General features: G+C 42.4%; 1 protein-coding gene and 1 non-coding gene across 2 annotated transcripts in view; one reads left to right on the plus strand and one right to left on the minus strand.

Annotated features, from left to right (window-relative positions):
• Positions 1-22,783, minus strand: part of LOC126035443 (tyrosine-protein kinase Fer-like) — a 254,879-nt gene that overhangs the window by 84,982 nt on the left and 147,114 nt on the right. Inside the window, exons 13-15 of the mRNA XM_049794009.1 lie at positions 19,685-19,741; positions 8,490-8,605; positions 6,009-6,103 (exon numbers count right to left, since the gene is read on the minus strand). Coding sequence (XP_049649966.1) covers positions 6,009-6,103; positions 8,490-8,605; positions 19,685-19,741 — 268 coding nt within the window. The remainder of the gene's footprint in view (positions 1-6,008; positions 6,104-8,489; positions 8,606-19,684; positions 19,742-22,783) is intronic.
• Positions 399-527, plus strand: LOC126035592 (U1 spliceosomal RNA). The gene has a single exon (XR_007504984.1). It is a non-coding gene; the product is annotated as a U1 spliceosomal RNA (small nuclear RNA).

A 22,783-nucleotide genomic window follows, 5' to 3' on the forward strand; every position in this document is an offset into this window, starting at 1 on the left:
TTTCTTTAGGAAGCATGTCATTTATTATGTTCTGTTAACACACAAAAAATAAGGGATCTTGCTATAAAGGATGATTGTCTTTGACAACTTGTTTTATTTCTCTGCTACCTATTAGCAACATATGAGCTGTTTTTTGTAATGGGACTGGCTGGGATGGAATTAACTTTCCTCATAGCAGCCCATATAGTGCTGTACTTTGCACTTGTGGTTAGAATGGTGTTGATAATGCACCAATGTTTTGGCTATTGCTGAGCAGTGCTTGCACAGTATAAAGGTTGTCTCTCCATCCCCCTCCTCCAAAGGCTGGCAGACTGGAGGTGGACAAGAGCCTAGGAGGGGACATAGCTGGAACAGCTGACCCAAACTGACCAAAGGGACATTCCATACTATATGATGCCATGCTCAGCAATAAAAGCGAGGCTCATCCCCTGCACTCTGAATGTGCTGACCCCTGCGATTTCCCCAAATGCGGGAAACTCGACTGCTTAAGTTGTGGTAGTGGGGGACTGCGTTTGCACTCTCCCCTGGCTGATACAAATTTAGAAAAAGCCACCTGGTTAGTCAACAGTAGGGGATCTGCCAATCAGGGGGGCCCTGCCCAATCAGAACGTTTACATACTGTAGAAGGGGATAAAGTCCCTGTAGTGCACATAAAAAATATGTTAGGGAAGACAGTCTGGGTTACTCCTGCCTCAGGCAAAGGCAAACCCATTCATGGGATTGCTTTTGCTCAAGAGCCTGGGTGCACTTGGTGGGCGATACGGAAGGATGGGGAAGTCCAATATGTTGTGGCGGGTTGACCCTGGCTGGATGCCAAGTGCCCACCAAAGCCGTTCTATCACTCCCCCATCCTCAGCTGGACAGGGGAGAGAAAATATAACAAAGGGCTTGTGGGTCGAGATAAGGACAGGAGAGATCACTCACCAATTACCATCACGGGCAAAACAGACTCAGTTTGGGGAAAATTAACTCAATTTATTACCAATCAACCAGAGTAGGGTAATGAGAAATAAAACCAAATCTCAAAACACCTTCCCTCCACACCTCCCTTCTTCCCGAGCACAACTTCACTCCCGGATTCTCTACCTACACGCCCCCCAGTGGCGCAAGGGGAACGGGGAATGGGGTTTACGGTCGGTTCATCACACGTTATTTTCTGCCGCTTCATCCTCCTCGGGGAGGGCTCATCACACTCTTCCCCTGCTCCAGCGTGGGGTCCCACCCATGGGAGACAGTCCTCCACGAACTTCTCCAATGTGGGTCCTTCCCACGGGCTGCAGTTCTTCACAAACTGCTTCAGTATGGGTCCCTTCCATGGGGTGCAGTCCTTCAGGAGCACACTGCTCCAGCATGGGTCCCCCACGGGGTCACAAGTCCTGCCAGAAAACCTGCTCCATGGGCTCCTCTCTCCACAGAACCGCAGGTCCTGCCAGGAACCTGCTCCAGCGCAGGCTTCCCACGGGGTCACAGCCTCCTTTGGGCATCCACCTGCTCCGGCGTGGGGTCCTCCACGGGCTGCAGGTGGATATCTGCTCCACTGTGAACCTCCATGGGCTGCAGGGGGACAACCTGCCTCACCATGGTCTTCATGAAAGGATGAGGGGAATCTCTGCTCCGGCGCCTGGAGCATCTCCTCCCCCTCCTTCTTCACTGACCTTGGTGTCCGCAGGGTTGTTTCTCTTACATGTTCTCACTCCTCTCTCTGGCTGCTGTTTCTGTCTATCCCGCAACTTTTTTCCTTCTTAAAAATGTTATCACAGAGGTGTTACCACTATTGCTGATTGGCTCGGCCTTAGCCAGTGGCGGGTCCATCTTAGAGCTGGCTGGTATTGGCTCTGTCGGACACAGGGGAAGCTTCTAGCAGCTTCTCACTGAAGCCACCCCTGTAGCCCCCCCGCTACCAAAACCTTGTCACACAAAGCCAATACGTATGTGCCTCAAGGGGATTTGATTTTAGGTGAGAATAGCCAATGAATTCAATTGTATGATGTTAATTGCTATATAACCCTGCCACTGTATGTCATCAATTACTGTAATTGTTGTATGCTATATCAATGTTATTACAGTAAGAATCACTTAGATCAAGCAAGAATGAACTGTGATAAAACTGAGCAAAGCACAGTAGTGATGGAACCATGACTGCCTTCAGCATGCAACAGTCCAGCACTACACACCATCCTCCTGGTGTGCCCAATGTCACCCGCCCACTGCACTGAAGCCTGATCCTGCTCTGCCGACTGAGCAGATTTTGCATCATCCCTCCTTCCCAGAAAGACTTGTATGACAGATGGAGCCCAAAGTCATGGACTAAATGAACTCAACAGACATTTTTATAGGGATGGCCCATAGACTAAGGGAATGATATCTCTGTGTGTGTATATGTATCTCAAAGGACGGGAAAGGTGATGGTGATTAATTGAGATGTATTGGAAAGTGTGGGACCTGGACATCACATAAATGGCATAGAAAAAGGGGTGGATACTGTCCTAGTTTCGGCTGGGATAGAGTTAATTTTCTTCCTAGTAGCTGGTATAGTGTTATGTTTTGGATTTAGTATGAGAATACTGTTGATAACACACTGATGTTTTCAGTTGTTGCTAAGTAATGTTTAGTCTAAAGTCAAGGATTTTTCAGCTTCTGATGCCCAGCCAGCAAGAAGGGTGGAGGGGCACAAGAAGTTGGGTGGGGACGCAGCCAGGACAGCTGACCCAAACTAGCCAAAGGAATATTCCATACCATATGATGTTATGCCCAGTATAAACTGGGGGGGAGTTGGCCGGGAGGGGTGGATCACTGCTCGGGAACTAACTGGGCACTGGTCGGCATATGGTGAGCAATTGCATTGAGCATCACTTGTTTTGTATATTCCAATTCTTTTATTATTATTATTATTGTAATATTATTATTTTCTTCCTTTTCTGTGCTATTAAACTATCTTTATCTCAACCCACAAGTTTTACTTTTTTTCCAATTCTCTCCCCCATCCTACTGGGTGGGGGGTGTAAGTGAGCAGCTGCATGGTGCTTAATTGCCATCTGGGGTTAAACCACAAGATGTCTGTATTCTGAAACAACTGCTACATGTAATGAGGCTCTGCTTCCCAGGAAGTGGCTGGACATAGCCTGCTGATGGAAAAATAGAGAATAAATCTCCTTTGGTTTTGCTTTTCTTCCCCACCCCCCCTTCTTTCCAGGCTCAGCTTCACTCCTGACTCTTCTACCTCCTCCCCCACTGAGCGACTGAGAAGGGGTAGGGAATGGGGGTTGTGGTCAGTTCGTAACACTTTGTCTCTGATGCTCCTTCCGCCTCACAGTTTTCCCCTGCTCCAGTGTGGGGTCCCTCCCATGGGCTACAGTCCTTCACAAACTGCTCCAGCATGGGTCCTTTCCATGGGGTACAGTCCTTCAGGAACAGACTGCTCCAGTGTGGGTCCCCCACAGGCTGCAGCTTCCTTCAGGGCATAATCACCTGGTCCAGCATGGGGTCCCCCATGGGCTGCAAGTTGGATATCTGCACTGATGTACTCCATGGGCTGCAGGGCGACAACCTGCTTCATCATGTTTTTCTCCACGGGCTGCAGGGGAAATCTCAGCTCCAGCACCTGGAACACCTCCTCCCCCTCCTCCTTCACTGACCTTGGTGTCTGCAGGATTGTTTCTCTCACAGTTTTCCTCACTCCTCTCTCTCACTGCTGCTGCACAGCATTTTTACCCTTTCTGAAATATGTTATCACAGAAGTGCCACCAGCATTGCTGATTGGCTCAGCTTTGGGCAGTGGCAGGTCCATTTTGGAGCCAGTTGAAACTGGCTCTGTCCATCATGGGGGCAGCTCCTGATGGGAAGCCACCCCTGCATCCTCCTGCTACCAAAACTCTGCCACATAAACCCAACACATTTTTGTATATAACAATGGATGCACAGATGCTTAAATATGCATTTGCCGCTGTCTCTATTGTTTTCACTGATGACTTTATCCAGATGCATATTCTTTAATTCTATTTACACTTGGAACAATGGAAAAAAACAAAAAAGATTTCCTCTGCAGAGTGTTAATGACAGAATCACTAATAGAATAGCACTTCTCTACATGAAGTACTAAGTTTCCAGAAAATTTTTTAACACCTGAACAAAGAATCTGAATTGAAATCTGAATCTGAAATGAAAAGCAGAATAAGCCACTACTGAAACACTGAAACCCACATCAAAGCAGTCTCTAAAAGACACAGTAAGCATGCAGTATACATGTATTTGGTAAATAAGAACTGTAGAAAAAGTGCAATTAAACAGACCGTTAAAAAACCTAACACATGAATTCCACACTTTATGGAGCCGTTTCTAATGTTTTCTCAGAGAAGAAACTGTCATTATTAATCACAAACTTTCACTGCTGTACACTTGCAAAATACAATTCTAACTTAAACCATGCCGTTTTTTGTCATTAAAAAGAATTTCAGAGATAATCTGCTTAAACACCTTCAACTGTAAAGACATATAAGACAAAGCACAGATAAAGAAGATACTGAGAAAGCTGAGTGGTGAGTGAAAGTCAGAAAGGCCGCCAACATTTTGTTCTTCAAAGGGCAGCATTAAATATCAAGTCAAAGCACTAATAATAATAATTTTAGATTATCTCATCCAAACTTGTCATTAGAGAACAGAAAACTAGTAATATCAGCCACTGATTTTCTGAACTGTTTTGTCTTTCTTTCCTCTGCTAACTTCTTCAGAGTTAGCATCCTTATCTTTTCTAGCTGATTTGGCCAGTCTCACGGTGTGCTAGCCAAGTTTTAAGAACATAGAAAAGTGTGATGGTTCGAGCACAGTGTAACATTACAGAGGGCAGGCAAGCATGGAAGTTATCCAGAGGACTTACAGCCCAGAAAAACATGATAGAATTAAGAAGTTTCTTTCAAATCCAAAGTCAGGAGACAGAAATATTTTTTTAATGGATTTGGACTGCAAACTGGGCATGAGAATCAGTGAAAGACTTCCACTAATTCCTTCTCTAATTGTATTAGTATGTTTCAAGTTGCCCTAGACTCTGAAAACCCTGAAGAATAAAGTTGTTAAAAGATGAGGTTTTATATTTATTAGCAGAGATGTCTAGAGAAGCTGATTACCAGTGTATGTCTTAAAAAATGTCTCAGGACAATGCTGTTAGTTTCCATTTTAATAAAGTCAATCACATGTACTAATATAATAATCTAATATAATCTAATGGAATAACAGCAGAAAATTCCAATAAGTCAAAGATTTCATCAGTGCACTTTTACTAAAGCTAGTTAGTACTCAGGAATTATAAAGTCTAAATATTTACTAAGTCTTCATTAATTAAATGGTTCTTAAACACATTGCAGTATAATTTTGAAGACAAATCTAGCAATATATAAAACAGTGTTGCATATTAACCAATACCAGAGGGTACTAAACCCACACATTTTCCAGCTTCTGAGAGAATCAGATCGATACAGTTGCCTGAATCTGGTATCATCCCATCAATTTGAAACTCTCTCCAATCGTTGATGAATAATATGAACTGAAGATTAAAAAATAAATCAAGAGCATCTGAAAAACTGAATAATTCTGCTGAACAATGTATTTTCATAAAGAGAAAACCCATATGAATGATAATCCAAAATTGAGTTACTAAAATTGAAGCACTACCCAATCATTAAGTTTCTTTAAATACAAGTATAGCATTAACAATATAACCTTATTGATAAAGGAAGTATTACTTAATACCTTTTCAGGAGAAAAATGAAGATATGGCAGAAATACATTGTAGCAAATTCTGTTCTTGAATAGTTACAGAAAAACTCACAACAGATTTGAATAGCTCACTCCACTCCTATCCTGGTAGAAGCTAAGGTCTCCAAAGATTTGCAACATGGGTGACTTTTGAGATCAGTCATAAGAATGCAAATAAAGGCAAATAGAAAAAAAATATATTTTACGCTATGGAAACAATACATATGAACATATGCTGTGAGAAAAGAAAAAAAAAATACCTGAAACAAGTTCCATAACAATATAAATAGGTTGTCGTTGTGTGCAAACTCCTATGAGTTTTACAATATTAGGATGATCATACTGTTTGAGTATTCTGCAAAACATACAGTAAATTTATTATATTAATAAACTTTATTGTATAAACTGTTTAAGTATCATAGGAAAATATCTTAAACTTAATATTATTTTAATGGAACATGTCATTAGTGTTATCATAAAAAAATCAATATAACAAATCAATCATCATAGTGTTTGAATGAGGGTACATCAACTCACTTATAAATCAAGACTGAATGCTATATTATTTTTATTATTATTCTACTATTTGTCTACATAACAAAAGAACTGAAAAATGGCCTGATAGATCTGTAGTTCCTCAAGAACCCCTGTAATTAAATAACATTTCAGTGGTGGACCAATAGCAGTTCGGTTAAAAAAGCCTGCACAGCACTTCCCTATATTTTCCTTTTGCACTGTTCAAATGCACACTCAATCCAATTTTACTTTAAGAGATTAACTTATTTGTACAGTAAGTTTTAAAAGAATATAAAGACAGCAATTTCAACTTTGGGAATTAAACAAAAACATTTACATCTTCTTACACAATGCTTTAATAAGAACATTTGCAATCTAAACCAGCATGCTATAATTTACAAGTATAATGAAGAGCTAGGAAGAATTCTGGAGAGACATTACAACTTTTAAATGTTTCTTCTACTATTTGCTAACTTAAACCACACCTTCTTTTTTTCATAAGAGTACAATATTAACCTACTTGGTACATACATACTCAGACACAGCATATTATTTTTCTTTCATTTTAAGACTGTTCTACCAGTGGCAGGCTGCTTAGCAAATGAAGCATCTCTGCAGCAACTGAGTTATGAGCCATTTAAAGATGTTCAATAGCTGTAATGGCTGATATTAGTGATTTATATAATGTCTTATAGTTTTCCTTATTGATCATACTAGTTTTTGAGTAAAAATGAAAATATATCAAGTTCCCTAGCAAGAAGAGAAAAAGATAATTTAAACAGTTTTAAAATTATCTCGATATACCTCTCTACCCTGATGAAATTTATATACCCTGAAGATATTTATATACCCATATAATCAGCCTATATTCAGAATAATTAGCATATTGTGGTATGAGTGTAATCGGAAAAATAGGTATGCAATCACATGCTGCCTGACAGAGCACAGAATCTCTCTTCTGAAGTGAATTCCTCTTCCCAAGAAAAAATTAGTAAATGGGGGTCCATACTATAACCTGTTCAAATTTGATCAGCTCTGTTAATCAAGCAGATGAGAAGGCAGGATTTATGACTGGTATAATTCAACAGTTACAGTGCAACAGTGTAGTGCAACAAAGAGAAGTGCAAAGTCCTGCACCTGGGGAGGAACAACTCCATGCACTGATATATGCTGGGGGTCACCCAGCTGGAAAGCAGCTCTGCAGAAAAGGAGGTGCCAGTTGGTGAACAAGTTCAACATGAGCCAGCAATATGCCCTTGCAGCAATGAAGGCTAATGGTATCCTGGGCTGAATTAGGCAAAGTACTGCCAGCAGGTCAATGGAGGTGATCCTACCCCTCTACTCAGCACTGATGAGGCCACACCTGGAGTCCTGTGTCCAGTTCTGGGCTCCCAAGTACAAGAGAGGCATGGACATACTTGAGAGACTCCAATGAAGGGCCACAAAGTTGATTAAGGGACTGGTGCATCTCTCCTATGAGAAGAGGCTGAGAGCTGGGATTGTTTATCCTGGAGAAGGGTCAGGGGATCTCATCGTTGTATATAAATACATGAAGGGAGGATGCAAAGAGGATAGAACCAGGCTCTTTTTAGTGATGTCCAGTATCAGAACAAGAGGCACTGGGCACAAACTGAAACACAGGAGGTTCATCTGAACATCAGGAAACACTTTTTCACTGTGAGGGTGACTGAGCACTGGAAAGGGTTGTCCAGGGATGTTGTGGAGTCTCCCTCCTTGGAGATATTCAAAATCCATCTGGGAAACCAGCTCTAGGTGGCCCTGCTTGAGCAGGGGGCTTGGACAAGATGAACCCCAGAGGACCCTTCCAACTGCAACCATTCTGTTATTCTGTGATAGAATCACATTTAAAGTAACACTGTCTTTCAGTCTTTTTGTCTGAATCCTTATGGCAAAACGCAGAAGAAATTTTAAATTGAGGCACTTAAAATAAGAAAAATGTGTTTTATAGGCACAGCTTGCTTTGCTGAAGAGGTGGTTTTGCCAACTGCAGATGCTGCTGCATTCACACATTAAAAAATTGCCTATTTTTAGTTACTGGGACAACAGTTGTGGAACATATTGAGGGAGAGAAAAAAAGGAAAAAAATTTTAGAACGGCTTCTTAAAATTTTTGTGAAGGTCAGATTTTATAAATTCATGTAGCAATAAAACTTGAAAAAACACCACAGTGTAAATATATGTTTTAATTAAATTTAGAAAACCTACCTGGCTTCTGACAGAAATTTTATTTTCAGTTCCTGAGGAAGATCTTCTTTACAAGTTTTTACAGCAACAGGAGTCTTATCCTTTAATGTTCCTTTATATACCTCACCAAAATTACCCTGAAATCAGGAAAAAAAAATCATTCTAAGTAAACAAAGTCTTTGCCTTTTAATAAAAGAAAACTAAAGTAAGGAGCATAGAATGATTTCCATCACGTGTATTTCTTAAATAAAAACAAAATGAAAATTATTTAGGACAGAAATTGAAGGAAGAAGGTGTCAGCCAAACTCTCCCCCCCAGAAAACAAAACCAAAAAACAAAGATCTCATTCTTTTAGATAAGCTTTGTATTTCCCAAAGAACAAATCAACTCCATTTTAAAATTGTCAGGTAAATTTTCAGATGAATCCCTCTCCTGTTTGCTAGTATCTAGAGATGCATGTGAGTTTAATAAACAGCAAAAATCTGCTGGAAATGTTTTCCTTTCTTTCCTCATTTGAATACCTGTCCTGGTTTTGGCTAGGATAGAGTTAATTTTCTTCCTAGTAGCTGGTACAGTGTGTTTTGGATTTAGTGTGAGAATAATGTTGATAACACACTGTTGTTTTAGTTGTTGCTAAGTAGTGCTTATCCTAAGTTAAGGATTTTTCAGTTTCCCATTCTCTGCCAGCAAGCAGGTGTACAAGAAGCTGGGAGGGAGCATAGCCAAGACAGCTGACCTGAACTAGCCAAAGGGATATTCCATACCATAAAATGTCATGCTCAGTATATAAACTAGGGTGGGGAGTTGGCTGGGAGGGGCAGATTGCTGCTTGGGCATCAGGTGGTGAGCAATTGCATTGTGCATCACTTGTGTTTTTTTCTTGGGTTTTATTTATTTTTTATTTTATTATATTCCTTTTCATCACAATTATTTTTATTATTATATTTTATTAGTATTATTATTAGTATTAGATTTGATTTTAATTTAGTTATTAAATCATTCTTATCTCAACACACGTGTTTTACTTTTTCTCCAATTCTCCTCCCCATCCCACTGGGAGCAGCAAAGAGTGAGTGAGCAGCTGTGTGGTGCCTAATTGCTGGTTGGGCTTAAACCACAACAATACTATAATGCCAAAGGAAGAAGATAGAGAAAAGGAGAAAAAAATAAATCATAGATGGAAAATAGTAATGCTATTTAGTTACAAGTACAGACATTCAGGTGCCTAAACACAAGCCTCTACCAGTATTTGAGAAACCAACATAGCTAGCAAGCATGGCAGAGGATCTTTAACAGCCATCTATCATTCTAGAATAACACTTCTAGAGGCCAGGATACTACCTTTGATATCTAAATGGCACTAGATGCCCAAAGGTAAGTAGCTGAATCACTCCCAACATGCTTTTCCTCTAGCTTTCTAAGTACTTAATAATGAAAACTGAAACTACCTTAAAGACTATTTAAGTATTAAAAATTGTTTTTCCCCCTTATTTTAAAATATTTAATTATCATTTTATATCTGTTCCTTTTATAAAACTTTCATTTTGCACAGTATCATAGAATTAATACAGAGTAAATAAATGGAACTTTCACACCTGAGGTGAAGCAAAATCTTCCTCTTCACTAAAGTTTGCATCATCTTCTACATCAAACTTCCATGATATTTCTATTAATCTTTTCCAGGCCACTCAAGATTTTATAATCCTTCAGATTTCTCATTTCCAAGGTAAATTATGACAGTTTATTTAACATTTTCTTATATAGAAACTGATCATCCTGTCATCCTTTGGTTTGACTATTTTGGTTTTGAGATGGATGCATAACAAGTTGTCCTGGTTTCAGCTGGGATAGAGTTGTCTTCCTAGTAGCTGGTACAGTGCTATGTTTTAGGTTCAGTATGCGAAGAATGTTGATAACACCGATGTTTTCAGTTGTTGCTAAGTAGTGTTTAGACTATAGTCAAGGATTTTTCAGCTTCTCATGCCCAGACCGCAAGAAGACTGGAGGGGCACAAGAAGTTGGGAGGGGACACAGCTGGCGCAGCTGTCCCAAAGCAGCCAACAGGGTATTCCATACCATGTGACGTCATGCCCAGTTTATAAACTGGGGGGAGTGGGGGCAGGGGGATCGCTGCTTGGGGACTAGCTGGGTGTCAGTGAGTGGGTGGTGAGCAACTGCATTGTGCATTACTTGTATATTCCAATCCTTTTATTATTACTGCTGTTATTTTATTAGTGTTATCATTATTAGTTTCTTCTTTTCTGTTCTATTAAACTGTTCTTATCTCAACCCATGAATTTTACTTTTTTTCCTGATTCTCTCCCCCATCCCACTGGGTGGGGGGGGAGGTGAGTAAGCAGCTGCATGGTGCTTAGTTGTTGACTGACTGGGGTTAAACCACGACACAAGTTTATATAGTGGCCCAACAAAGCTTTTTATTCTGTTTATTATTTTTTAAATACTTCTTAACAAGATTTACTGTTATAATCACTTGTAAGCACTAAGTTGTCTTTACTGTTAAAAATGCTTTTTGCCAAAAACATGCAATACATACATAAATTCATTTTACTAAAGTAATCGATTTTCAGATAGATTAACTGTCTTTACTAATCAAGACATTCATAGTTGTTTTTAGGAAGACAAACTTTTTTATGCCCAAAGCATCTTTATTTTTGACACTTTTTTTGATACTTTTCTTTTTAAGAATGCGAAACTGGCATAGTACCTGTATAGCATTTTATGTGGATATAGCTCTGTCTAAAGCTAACTAATTCTTTTTGTCATCTGAAGCTGTTAAAGAGATTTTATCCTGGGAAACAGAATTTTCTGACAGTATTTAATTCCCCATTTCTTGAACAGTTTATTGATTCTTATAGTGCATCTCTTAATACTAAGGCAACTGTTGCTTTCATTTTACTTCTCATTTAAGCCTCTTTTTCAGGTTTTGGGAAATCTTTTGGAACATTGTGTCCAAAGTGGCACTTACACTAAAATTGTTTGTAGTTGCAAAGCTGCTGAAAATATAAGTGAGGTACATGGCATTACCTGAATAGGGGTGTTTTAAAAACTTACAGCTACTAAGCAAAATTTGTGATAGAAACTATAAGAATTAATTTAATATATATACCATTGTGAGGTTACCTAATTCATTGTCATACAAAAATCAATGAGCATTTGTTTTAACAAGTGTTGATTAAATCATCTTATTATATCAGATTTTTTATTTACATATAACTTTCCTATTTTGCAATACTATTCTTTTGTAAAATTGCACAAATTAAGACAGCTACATAATGCTTTATAGAAATCCACTTATCTTAAAAGCCTTCCAAATAAGAAAAATATGCATGCTAAACATTTTCAGCACTCAGACGCATTACGTTGTTTCCCAGTAAATGTGATTTACATTTATTTAAAGCACAATGTTGTGTTTCGTATTATAGTAAAAGAACTGGTATAAAATCACCACAGTAATTTAAAAGATAAGGCAAATAGGAAACATATAGACTTCATGATTGATATATACCTGTGATGGGTTGACCCTGGCTGGACGCCAGGTGCCCACCAAAGCCGTTCTATCACTCCCCCATCCTCAGCTGGACAGGGGAGAGAAAAATATAACAAAAAGCTTGTGGGTCGAGATAAAGACAGGAGAAATCATTCACTAATTACCGTCACGGGCAAAACAGACTCAGTTTGGGGAAAAATAGCTCAATTAATTACAAATCAGCCAGAGTAAGGTAATGAGAAATAAAACCAAACCTCAGAACACCTTCCCTCCACCCCTCCCTTCTTCCCGGGCATAACTTCACTCCCTGATTCCTTCACCAAGCCCCCCCAGCGGCACAAAGGGCACAGGGAATGGGGTTTACGGTCATCACACGTTATTTTCTGCAGCTTCATCCTCCTCAGGGGGAGGGCTCATCACACTCTTCCCCTGCTCCAGCGTGGGGTCCCACCCACGGGAGACAGTCCTCCACGAACTCCTCCAACGTGGGTCCTTCCCACGGGCTGCAGTTCTTCACGAATTGCTCCAGCATGGGTCCTTTCCACGACGTGCAGTCCTTCAGGAGCACACTGCTCCAGCGTGAGTCCCCCACGGGGTCACAAGTCCTGCCAGAAAACCTACTCTAGCATGGGCTCCTCTCTCCACAGATCCACAGGTCCTGCCAGGAGCCTGCTCAAGCATGGGGTTCCCATGGGGTCACAACCTCCTTTGGGCATCCACCTGCTCCGGCGTGGGGTCCTCCACGGGCTGCAGGTGGATATCTGCTCAACCGTAGACCTCCATGGGCTGCAGGGGGACAGCCTGCCTCACCAGGGTCTTCACCACGAGCTGCAGGGGAATCTCTGCTCCGGCGCCTGGAGTATCTCCTCCCCCTCCTTCTTCACTGACTTTGGTGTCCGCAGGGTAGTTTTCTCTTACATGTTCTCACTCCTCGCTCTGACGGCTGTTTCTCCGCATCCCAACTTTTTTTTCCTTCTGTCATGGTTTCAGCCCAGCTGCTAACAAAGGACCACGCAGCCGCTCGCTCACTCCTCCGCCCCCCTCCGGAGGGATGGGGAGGAGACGGAGGAGACAAAAGAAAAAGAAACTGGAACCTCGAGGGTTGAGATAAAGGCAGTTTACTGGGACAAATACAAAGAAATTATAACAACAACAACGGCACTAATGAAAAAGTACACAAAAAGAGTGATGCACAGTGCAACTGCTCACCACCCGGGACTCGACACTCCGTCACTTCCCCCACCGAAAAACCGAGACCACCCCCCGGCCCACTCCCCATTTATATACTGAGCATGATGTCACATGGTATGGAATAGCTCCTTGGCTAGTTCAGGTCAGCTGCCCCGGCTATCCCAGCTGAACCCAGGACATTATCCACCCCTTATTCTATACCATCTACATCATGCCCAGATCTTAGTTCCCCCCCCCCCCCCCCCCCCAATCAACGACTACTACTTTCCTTGTCTTATATACATAAGTATATGGACTTCCCCCCCCCCCCCCCCCCCCCCCCCGAATTTGTGGCTAGTACATTTGGTGCAAACCACGCCCTTCGTCTGCAGGTCGAAGATGTTGATCTTGAGGAAATTGCTGGGTGCCAGTTCAAGTTCTATCGCTGTTGTACTTGGCTCAGTTTCAAAAGTCCATCCTGTAGTCATTTGGATAATTCTCACAATAATACCCTTGATATGGCATATAGACACTATAGATACAATGACATGCATTGGCAGGTTATTTAGCAGTTAAATATCATACAGCCCAATTCACTGGCTATTCTCTCCCAAAATCAAATCTCCCTGAGGTACACATCGAACTTTCCCATCCTTCTGCATCACCCACCAGGTGTACCCAGGTCCTTGAGCAAAAACAACCCCTTGAATGGGTTTGCCTCTGCTTGAGGGAGGACTAACCCAGACTATCTTTCCTAACATACTCCTCATGCACACTACAGGGACTTTATCCCCTTCTACAGTATGTGGAAGTCTTGGTTGGGTGGGGCCAGCCCGATTGGCGGATCCTCTAGTATTAACTAACCAGGTGGCTTTTGTTAAATGTGTATCCCAATGCTTGAAAGTTCCACCCCCCATCGCTCTCAATGTAGTTTTCAGCAGTCCATTGTATCGTTCAATTTTTCCGGAGGCCGGTGCGTGATAAGGGATGTAATACACCCACTCAATGCCATGTTCTTTGGCCCAGGTGTCTACGAGGTTGTTTCGGAAGTGAGTCCCGTTGTCCGACTTGATTCTTTCTGGGGTGCTGTGTTGCCATAAAATTTTCTCTTCAAGGCCCAGGATAGTGTTCTGGGCAGTGGCATGGGACACAGGGTATGTTTCCAGCCATCCAGTGGTTGCTTCCACCATTGTAAGCACATGGCACTTGCCTTGGCGTGTTCGTTGGAGTGCGATATAGTCAATCTGCCAGGCCTCCCACTGTTTATATTTCAGCTATTGCCCTCCATGTGACAGGGGTTTTTGCCGCTTGGCTTGCTTAATTGCAGCACATGTTTCACATTCATGGATGACCTGTGCGATAGTGTCCATGGTCAAGTCCACCCCTCGATCTCGAGCCCATCTATATGTTGCATCTCTTCCCTGATGGCCTGAGGTATCGTGGGCCCACTGAGCCATAAATACCTCACCCCTACGTTGCCAGTCCAGGTCCACCTGAGACACTTCAATCTTGGCAGCTTGATGTGCCTGCTGGTTGTTTTGATGTTCTTCAGTGGCTCGACTCTTGGGTATGTGAGCATCTACGTGACGTACTTTTACCAGTAGCTTCTCTATCGGAACAGCGATATCTTGCCAGAGTGCGGTAGCCCAGATGGGTTTACTTCTGCGCTGCCAGTTGCCCTTCTTCCATTGCTGTAGCCACCCCCATAGGGCATTTGCCACCATCCATGAGTCAGTATAGAGATAGAGCACTGGCCACTTTTCTCTTTCAGCAATGTCTAACGCTAGCTGGATGGCTTTCACCTCTGCAAACTGACTCGATTCACCTTCTCCTTCAGAAGTTTCTGCGACTAGTCGTGTAGGACTCCATACAGCAGCCTTCCACCTCTGATGTTTTCCCACAATGCGACAGGACCCATCAGTGAACAGGGCATATTGCCTCTCATTTTCTGGCAGTTTATTATACAGCGGGGCCTCTTCAGCCTGTGTCACCTCCTCCTCTGGCGACATTCCAAAATCTTTGCCTTCTGGCCAGTCCGTGATCACTTCTAACATTCCTGGGCGACTGGGGTTTCCTATGCGAGCCCGCTGTGTGATCAGTGCGATCCACTTACTCCACGTGGCGACAGTCGCGTGATGCGTAGAGGAAACTTTCCCTTTGAACATCCAGCCCAGCACTGGCAGTCGGGGTGCTAAGAAGAGCTGTGTTTCAGTACCAACCACTTCTGAGGGGGCTCGAACTCCTTCATATGCTGCCAAGATCTCTTTTTCAGTTGGAGTATAGCGAGCCTTGGATCCTCGATATCCCCTACTCCAAAACCCCAGAGGTCGGCCTCGGGTCTCCCCAGGTACTTTCTGCCAGAGGCTCCAGGTAGGGTCATTCTCCCCAGCGGCAGTGTAGAGCATATTTTTAATATCTTGTCCTGTCCGGACTGGCCCAAGAGCTACTGCGTGAACAATCTCCTGCTTAATCTGTTCAAAGGCTTGTCGTTGCTCAGGCCCCCATTTAAAATCGTTCTTCTTCCGAGTAACTTGGTAGAGAGGGCTTACAATTTGACTGTAATTTGGAATATGCATTCTCCAAAAACCCACAACACCTAAGAAAGACTGTGTTTCCTTTTTATTAGTCGGTGAGGACATAGCTGATATTTTGTTGATCACGTCCACAGGGATCTGACGACGCCCATCTTGCCATTTTACTCCTAAGAACTGGATCTCCTGCGCAGGTCCCTTGACCTTACATTCTTTTTTAGCAAAACCAGCCTTCAAAAGGATTTGGATTATTTTCTTCCCTTTTTCAAAAAGTTCTTCTGCCGTGTTGCCCCATATGATGATGTCATCAATATATTGCAGGTGCTCTGGAGCTTCACCTTTTTCTAGTGCAGCCTGGATCAGTCCATGGCAAATGGTGGGGCTGTGTTTCCACCCCTGGGGCAGTCGATTCCAGGTGTACTGGACGCCCCTCCAAGTGAAAGCAAACTGAGGCCTGCACTCCGCTGCCAAAGGAATGGAGAAAAATGCATTAGCAATGTCAATTGTGGCATACCACTTAGCTGCCTTTGATTCCAGTTCATATTGAAGCTCTAACATATCTGGTACGGCAGCGCTCAGCTGTGGCGTGACTTCATTCAACCCACGATAATCTACTGTTTGTCTCCATTCCCCATCAGATTTCCACACGGGCCATATGGGACTATTAAAGGGTGAGTGAGTCTTGCTGATCACTCCTTGGCTCTCCAATTGGCAAATCAGCTTATAGATGGGGATCAGGGAGTCTCGGTTGGTGCAATATTGCCGCCGGTGCACCGTTGTGGTAGCAACTGGCACCTGTTGTTCTTCAACCTTCAGCAACCCCACAAACGAAGGGTCTTGGGAGAGACCCGGCAGGGTAGACAGCTGTTCAATCTCCTCCGTCTCCAATGCAGCTATACCAAAGGCTTAACGTTACCCTTTCTGGGTTTTGAAATACCCCCTCCTGAGATAATCTATACCAAGGATGCATGGGGCCTCTGGGCCAGTCGCAATGGGGTGTTTATGCCACTCATTCCCGGTTAGACTCATTTCAGCTTCCAATACAGTTAGCTCTTGGGGTCCCCCTCTCACACCAGAGATACAGATGGGTTCTGCCCCTTTATAACTTGATGGCATTAGGGTACATTGTGCACCAGTGTCCACTAGAGCCTTATATTCCTGTGGGTCTGATGTGCCAGGCCATCGAATCCACACTGTCCAGTAGACTCGGTTGTCCCTCTCCTCCACCTGGCTGGAGGCAGGGCCCCTCTAATCCTGGTTAGAATATCCGTTACTCACTTTCTGCACACGTAAATCAGAAGTCCCGTCAAGGGGATCAGAAATGAGATCAGCCCATCTACTGCGTCTGGGGGACTGCTCACGGGAAACTGGAGCAGCAGTTTTCTAAGAAGAATTCTCTTTTCTGGTTGCTTTTTCTCGCAACTCCTTTACCTGTGCATCCAAGACTGAGGTAGTTCTCCATCCCACTTCCTCATGTCCTCTCCATGGTCACGCAGGTAAAACCACAGGTTAGCTCGTTGTGTGTACTTTCTATCTCCTCTCTCTTGGGCAGAGGAACGCTTACTCCCAATAACTGCGATGCGGGCCTGTACAGGTGAGGAGGAGGACAGATCCACTTTGAATTGCTGGAACTCTCGGGACAACTCCTCTACAGCTGAGACACAGGCCCGTAGGGAGGAAGAGAGACTTCCTTCGTATTGCCGGAGTTGGACAGCCAATTCATCCACCGTTTGTCCATAGCTTTCTTTCCAGGACATTACTGCCAATGAGTTAGCATAGGTCAGTGGTGCACTTCGTAGAAACTTCCGCCACATGGGTTGTGTGCATTGGACCTCATCTGGATCTGTGGGTGACTGCGCATTTTCTGGATCATTATAAATCACCTCCAGCACGGCTAATTCTCTCAGGTACTGGATACCTCTCTCCATGGTGGTCCACTTGCCTTGGTGACATGTAACTTCATCCCTGAAGGGGTATCTTTCCTTTACACCTAACAGAAGTCGCCTCCAGAGGCTGAGGACTTGTGTTTTTCTCCCAATCGCCTTGTCGATGCCCCCTTCCCTAGACAGAGATCCCAACTGCTTAGCTTCCTTACCCTCCAATTCCACACTACTAGCCCCGCTATCCCAGCATCGGAGCAGCCAGGTAACAATGTGCTCACCTGGGTGGTGGCTAAAATCTTTTTGCATGTCACACAACTCATGGATAGGGATCGGGTAATTATTTCAGGTTCTGCCTCTTCCTCCTGTTCTCACGATGACCCTGGTTCATCTTCATTTCTCACTAAGTGAACTGATTTCTTTGTGTGTTTCATTTTCTGTACAGGGGCGACTGATACTGGCACAGGTTGGTTCTCTGGTTTAGCTGCAGTATCTGTCACCAGGGTAGGGGTAGCCACTGTACCTGTTGTCGTGGTAGGGGCAGCCATGGTGCTTGTTGTCGGGGTAGGGGCAGCCACGGTGCCTGTTGTCAGGGTTTGGGTAGCCATGGTGCCTGTTGTCCTGTTTTCCATCTTTTTCCCTTTTCCCCCTGAGGGTGCTGAATAACATCAAGCAGTGTTTGGTAGATACTGGCCAGGGCCCAGCATAGTGCAGCGAGTTGTACGTCTTTGGAATAGCCACAGCATTTGTCTTTCAAATATTCTACCACTTCATGAGGGTTCTGTAGTTGTTTGGGAGTGAACTTCCAAGCCTCTGGAGGTGAGAAGTTCTCTAGATACCTGTCCATATCCTCCCACATGCCGTGCCACCCATGAGTATCCAGCTTTGGGGGAGATCTCTGAGTGGTACTCTTAAAGAGCCTTTTTGTAGCCCTAACGAAGACCTGAAACATATTCAGGAGGCATAGCACTAACAGCACACTGGCTTGCGCATCCCAAGGATATTCAAAAATCTCGAAAGCTGTTGTAATTATTTGGAGGGAGAAAAGGGAGGCGAATGGATGGGGGGAAGTATCCCCCCTAATTTCCCCATGGATGGGGTGTAATTACCAATAAAATCCGACAGAAGGTGCCCAAAGTATGGAAATGATATCACTGCCTCATACAGATACCAGCTTAACCTCATGACCAGTGATGTAATCATTTCATAAGTCGACATTGCCCAGTACAGCAAAATGATAATCCCAATCACTCTCCCAGAGATGAGATACGCAACTACAGGCAATACATAGAGCATATAAGAGCTTACAAAACGCCACCATGTAAACAAATGAAACAACATTGTGACTAATATCTATTTATCTAAGAAATGCGTTTGACAAATTTGTTTCAACATGCTCTGGCCAGATCTGTCGTTATCTCAACCCTTCTTGCCCCACGTTGGGCGCCAAAAAGGACTGTCATGGTTTCAGCCCGGCCGGTAACAAAGGACCACGCAGCCGCTCGCTCACTCCTCCGCCCCCCTCCGGTGGGATGGGGAGGAGATGGAGGAGAGAAAAAGAAAAAGAAACTGGAACCTCGAGGGTTGAGATAAAGGCAGTTTACTGGGACAAACACAAATAAATTATAACAACAACAACGGCACTAATGAAAAAGTATACAAAAAGAGTGATGCACAGTGCAACTGCTCACCACCCGGGACCCGACGCTCCGCCACTTCCCCCACCGAAAAACCGAGACCACCCCCCGGCCCACTCCCCATTTATATACTGAGCATGATGTCACATGGTATGGAATAGCTCCTTGGCTAGTTCAGGTCAGCTGCTCCGGCTATGCCCCCACCTCCTAGGTTCCTGTAAGAATTAACTCTATCCCAGCTGAACCCAGGACACCTTCTTAAAAAATGTTATCACAGAGGCGTTACCACTATCGCTGATTGGCTTGGCCTTGGCTGGCGGCGGGTCCATCTTAGAGCCGGCTGGTATAGGCTCTCTCTCGAACACAGGGGAAACTTCCAGCAGCTTCTTACAGAAGCCAGCCCTGTAACCCCCCCCCGCTACCAAAACTTTGCCACACAAAACCAATACAATACCTATTTAAATGTTATTTCGCTCACTTGATAACTTACTTTGCCCAGTAATTCTCCCAGTGTGATATCTTCATGACTGAGAGCCCATTTCTTGTCCTATGGAAAGGAAAGAAGAATTTTCAGTCTGTGTATTTTCTATAAAATAAATTTCAGCCATTATAAAAGTACCTAAAGAAGGATTTTATTTGGACCACTCAATCAATAGCTGCTAGGAAGTTATAAATTCAAGAATTTGCAAAACATGTTTTAGAAATCTTGCTATGCAATAAGATATTGAAATATACTATACAGCAAATTTCTATCAGAAGATTATGCCTACAACAGCATACACTTTTTACACACAAGCTCTGGAAAGGGTATCTAGCACTCTGTTTAAAAAAAAAAAAAAAAGACTTAAGTAAAAATTTGTAAGGACATCTTCATTTTAGTATATAAAATAACATATTGCTAGATAAAAAAAAAATTGTCCTCAGTATATTGAAAAAAAGAACCAATTTTCCAATTATGAATAAGACACATATTTGCATCTCTTAAACCTTCTGTGGTAGTTTGATATATGTCCTGGTTTCAGCTGGGATAGAGTTAGCACGACTATATTACAGGAAACTACTTAAAAAAGATAACATAACAAGCACTGATTACAGTATCTTTTCAGTGCTGATGACCAATACCACAAATATTCTGCAACAACCCACAGACACATCGAAAACAATCATAAGCTTCTTGCTACACAGACCTCTAATAAATATTTAATGAAAAAGTTAGAGTAGGATATTTTAAGTCTAACCCATGTAATGAAACAGCTGTTTAATATTGTTCATTTTTAATAGTCTGTTAGCACCTCATCCACTAACCACCTTGCAAGCATGATTGCCACCTGTCATGTTATTGGTAAGGTCCTAATTATATTTCAAGCAATCTCTGTTACTAATTGTGGTGCTATTAAACAGTCTTGTACTAGCATGAATGAAAAGTATGAGAGACTTTTAGCAAATGGTAAAGAGATGGAAACATTTTAATTCAAGGAATAACCATTTCCCAAAGTGTTCATAGCTTTTTGGACTTTATTTTCCCATTTGCTCTCAGGGTGAAAAACAATAGTGAGCAAATTATTGCCACCATTTTACTTACCAGATACAAAGATATAAACATATTAAAACAAATTTTGCAACTGAAAGACTGGAATAGGAGAATCTGTGTTAAGGCATTATATTCGTAAAAGTTTTTAGCATAAGATACAATATTTTTTAAATGCTTTTTTTTTTGCCTTACAATATTAAATACATTTAAGTTTATCCTGAACAAAGTCTGTTTCATTTTGATTTAGATATTTTAATTTCTACTAATATATTTACCAAACTTTTCCACTTAGGTATTAAATCTAACAGCTATTTGTGATATTGCTAAGGTCACTGCCTTTGGAATCCTGTAATTGGTGCTTGCTTTCCAAGTGCACCACAGTATGTGATAATCATTACACTAGCCAACAACACATATGGTTTTTGTCATAGGTCAAAATTTCACTCACTATTGTTAATAAGTAACTTTACAGTGTGAAATGATCTCAAAAACAAAACAAAAAGCATGTGCTGCCCCATTACACTCTTCCTCAAGCATAATTTACCAGGTTGAATGAAACTGAAAAAATCATTGTGGATGAATACAAATACCTGTAGCACATACAGCATGCAAATATATTTTCAGATACAGCATGTAGGAAATATTCTACTCTATATACTTACAATATTTCCATGTAAGTGTAATGTATGAATTCTTTTGTTGAAATAAGAGACTCAGTAGAGATTACACTAGAAGAAGAATGCAGACAGAATATCTATCATCTTAAAAATTGCTAGAGAAAAAACACATTTAAAGTAACTTACTGTGGGTTACTAGAACATTTAAACTGTATTTGTGGGGAAAAACTAGACCTCAGTGATTTTTCCACATTGTTTTTGTAAGGAGCGTGTCCTGACTTGAATCTGGCTGACCTGCAAACCCTGACAACTAAAACACATACAGACTGAATTGCTCCAGCAGTTTTAGAAGCCAGTTTTAGTAGGCTGTCCCATTTACATTGCATATAAAGCCTACCAGATGTGCATTGCTGTCCACTGGACCTGTTGGGTGCAAGTGCGCTTCAGACTCTTGATTTCTGGTTCTGGTCCCTCATCTCCTATTCTGCTCTGGTTTCCCTGCCTGACACTCTGATGTGAGCAGCCATAAAGATGGCCTGGTTAGAAGGGGAAAATTACTAAGCAGAAGAAAATGTCTGCTGAAAAATACTGACAGAGAAAATGCCTGCCTACCTGGGAACTGCTAGCCTGGGAACTAGGCCTGTGAACCAGAAGCATCCTTGAAAAGTGCAGCTGGTATCTTTGAAGTATGGCTGGGTACCTAGAAACTGGAGACATCCTGAGATACCATTGATAAGTACAAAAACAAGGAACTGTAACAGCAGCTTATCATCTGAAAAGGTGAAAAATAGTCTGGGAAAAGGGGAAAACATCCTGAGAAAGTAAGAATCAGTAACTGCCATAGGCTGTTCTAACTGCAAGAACAGGAAATGAGTCTGGAAAAATAAAGTGGTCTGAAAGAGCAGAAAACATCATCATCTATTTGCTGTTCCAGGTGAAAACCAGAAATTAACAGCATCTATTGGCTGCTCAAAGTGGTGGTGTCCTAAGCCCTCTTATGTCTCTGTGTTAAAAAAAGGACTTAATTTTTATGCAAAATGGAGCCTCTCTTTGAGTACTTCCCATGCTGCACATACTTTTCCTTTTCCTGAACAGGTTGAATTTTGCAAAAAACTTTCTATGAGATCTTGGATCCTTGCCAAGGATGCCTGGCTGATTCCAAACTCCATGACGCAGATCATCTTTGAAGTGAGACTCTGTCTTTTATCTTACTGGTCCCCCTCTGGGCCCACTTTTGGGGTCAGTTCTGTTTGTCCTCTGGGATGGTTGGGTCCCCCTCTGGGATCAGTTTGTCCTCCCCTCTGGAATGGTTTGGTCCCTTCTGAAATGTGTCTAATTCTCTTGATACTGGTATTATATATCCATATATGTAATCTATCATAAGTATATCTGCTGTTATATTGTTGATAAGTTTGCTTCACTAATGATAAGTTTGTAGTAA

Source organism: Accipiter gentilis, chromosome W (assembly GCF_929443795.1).
Source record: "Accipiter gentilis chromosome W, bAccGen1.1, whole genome shotgun sequence".
NCBI lineage: Eukaryota > Metazoa > Chordata > Aves > Accipitriformes > Accipitridae > Astur > Astur gentilis.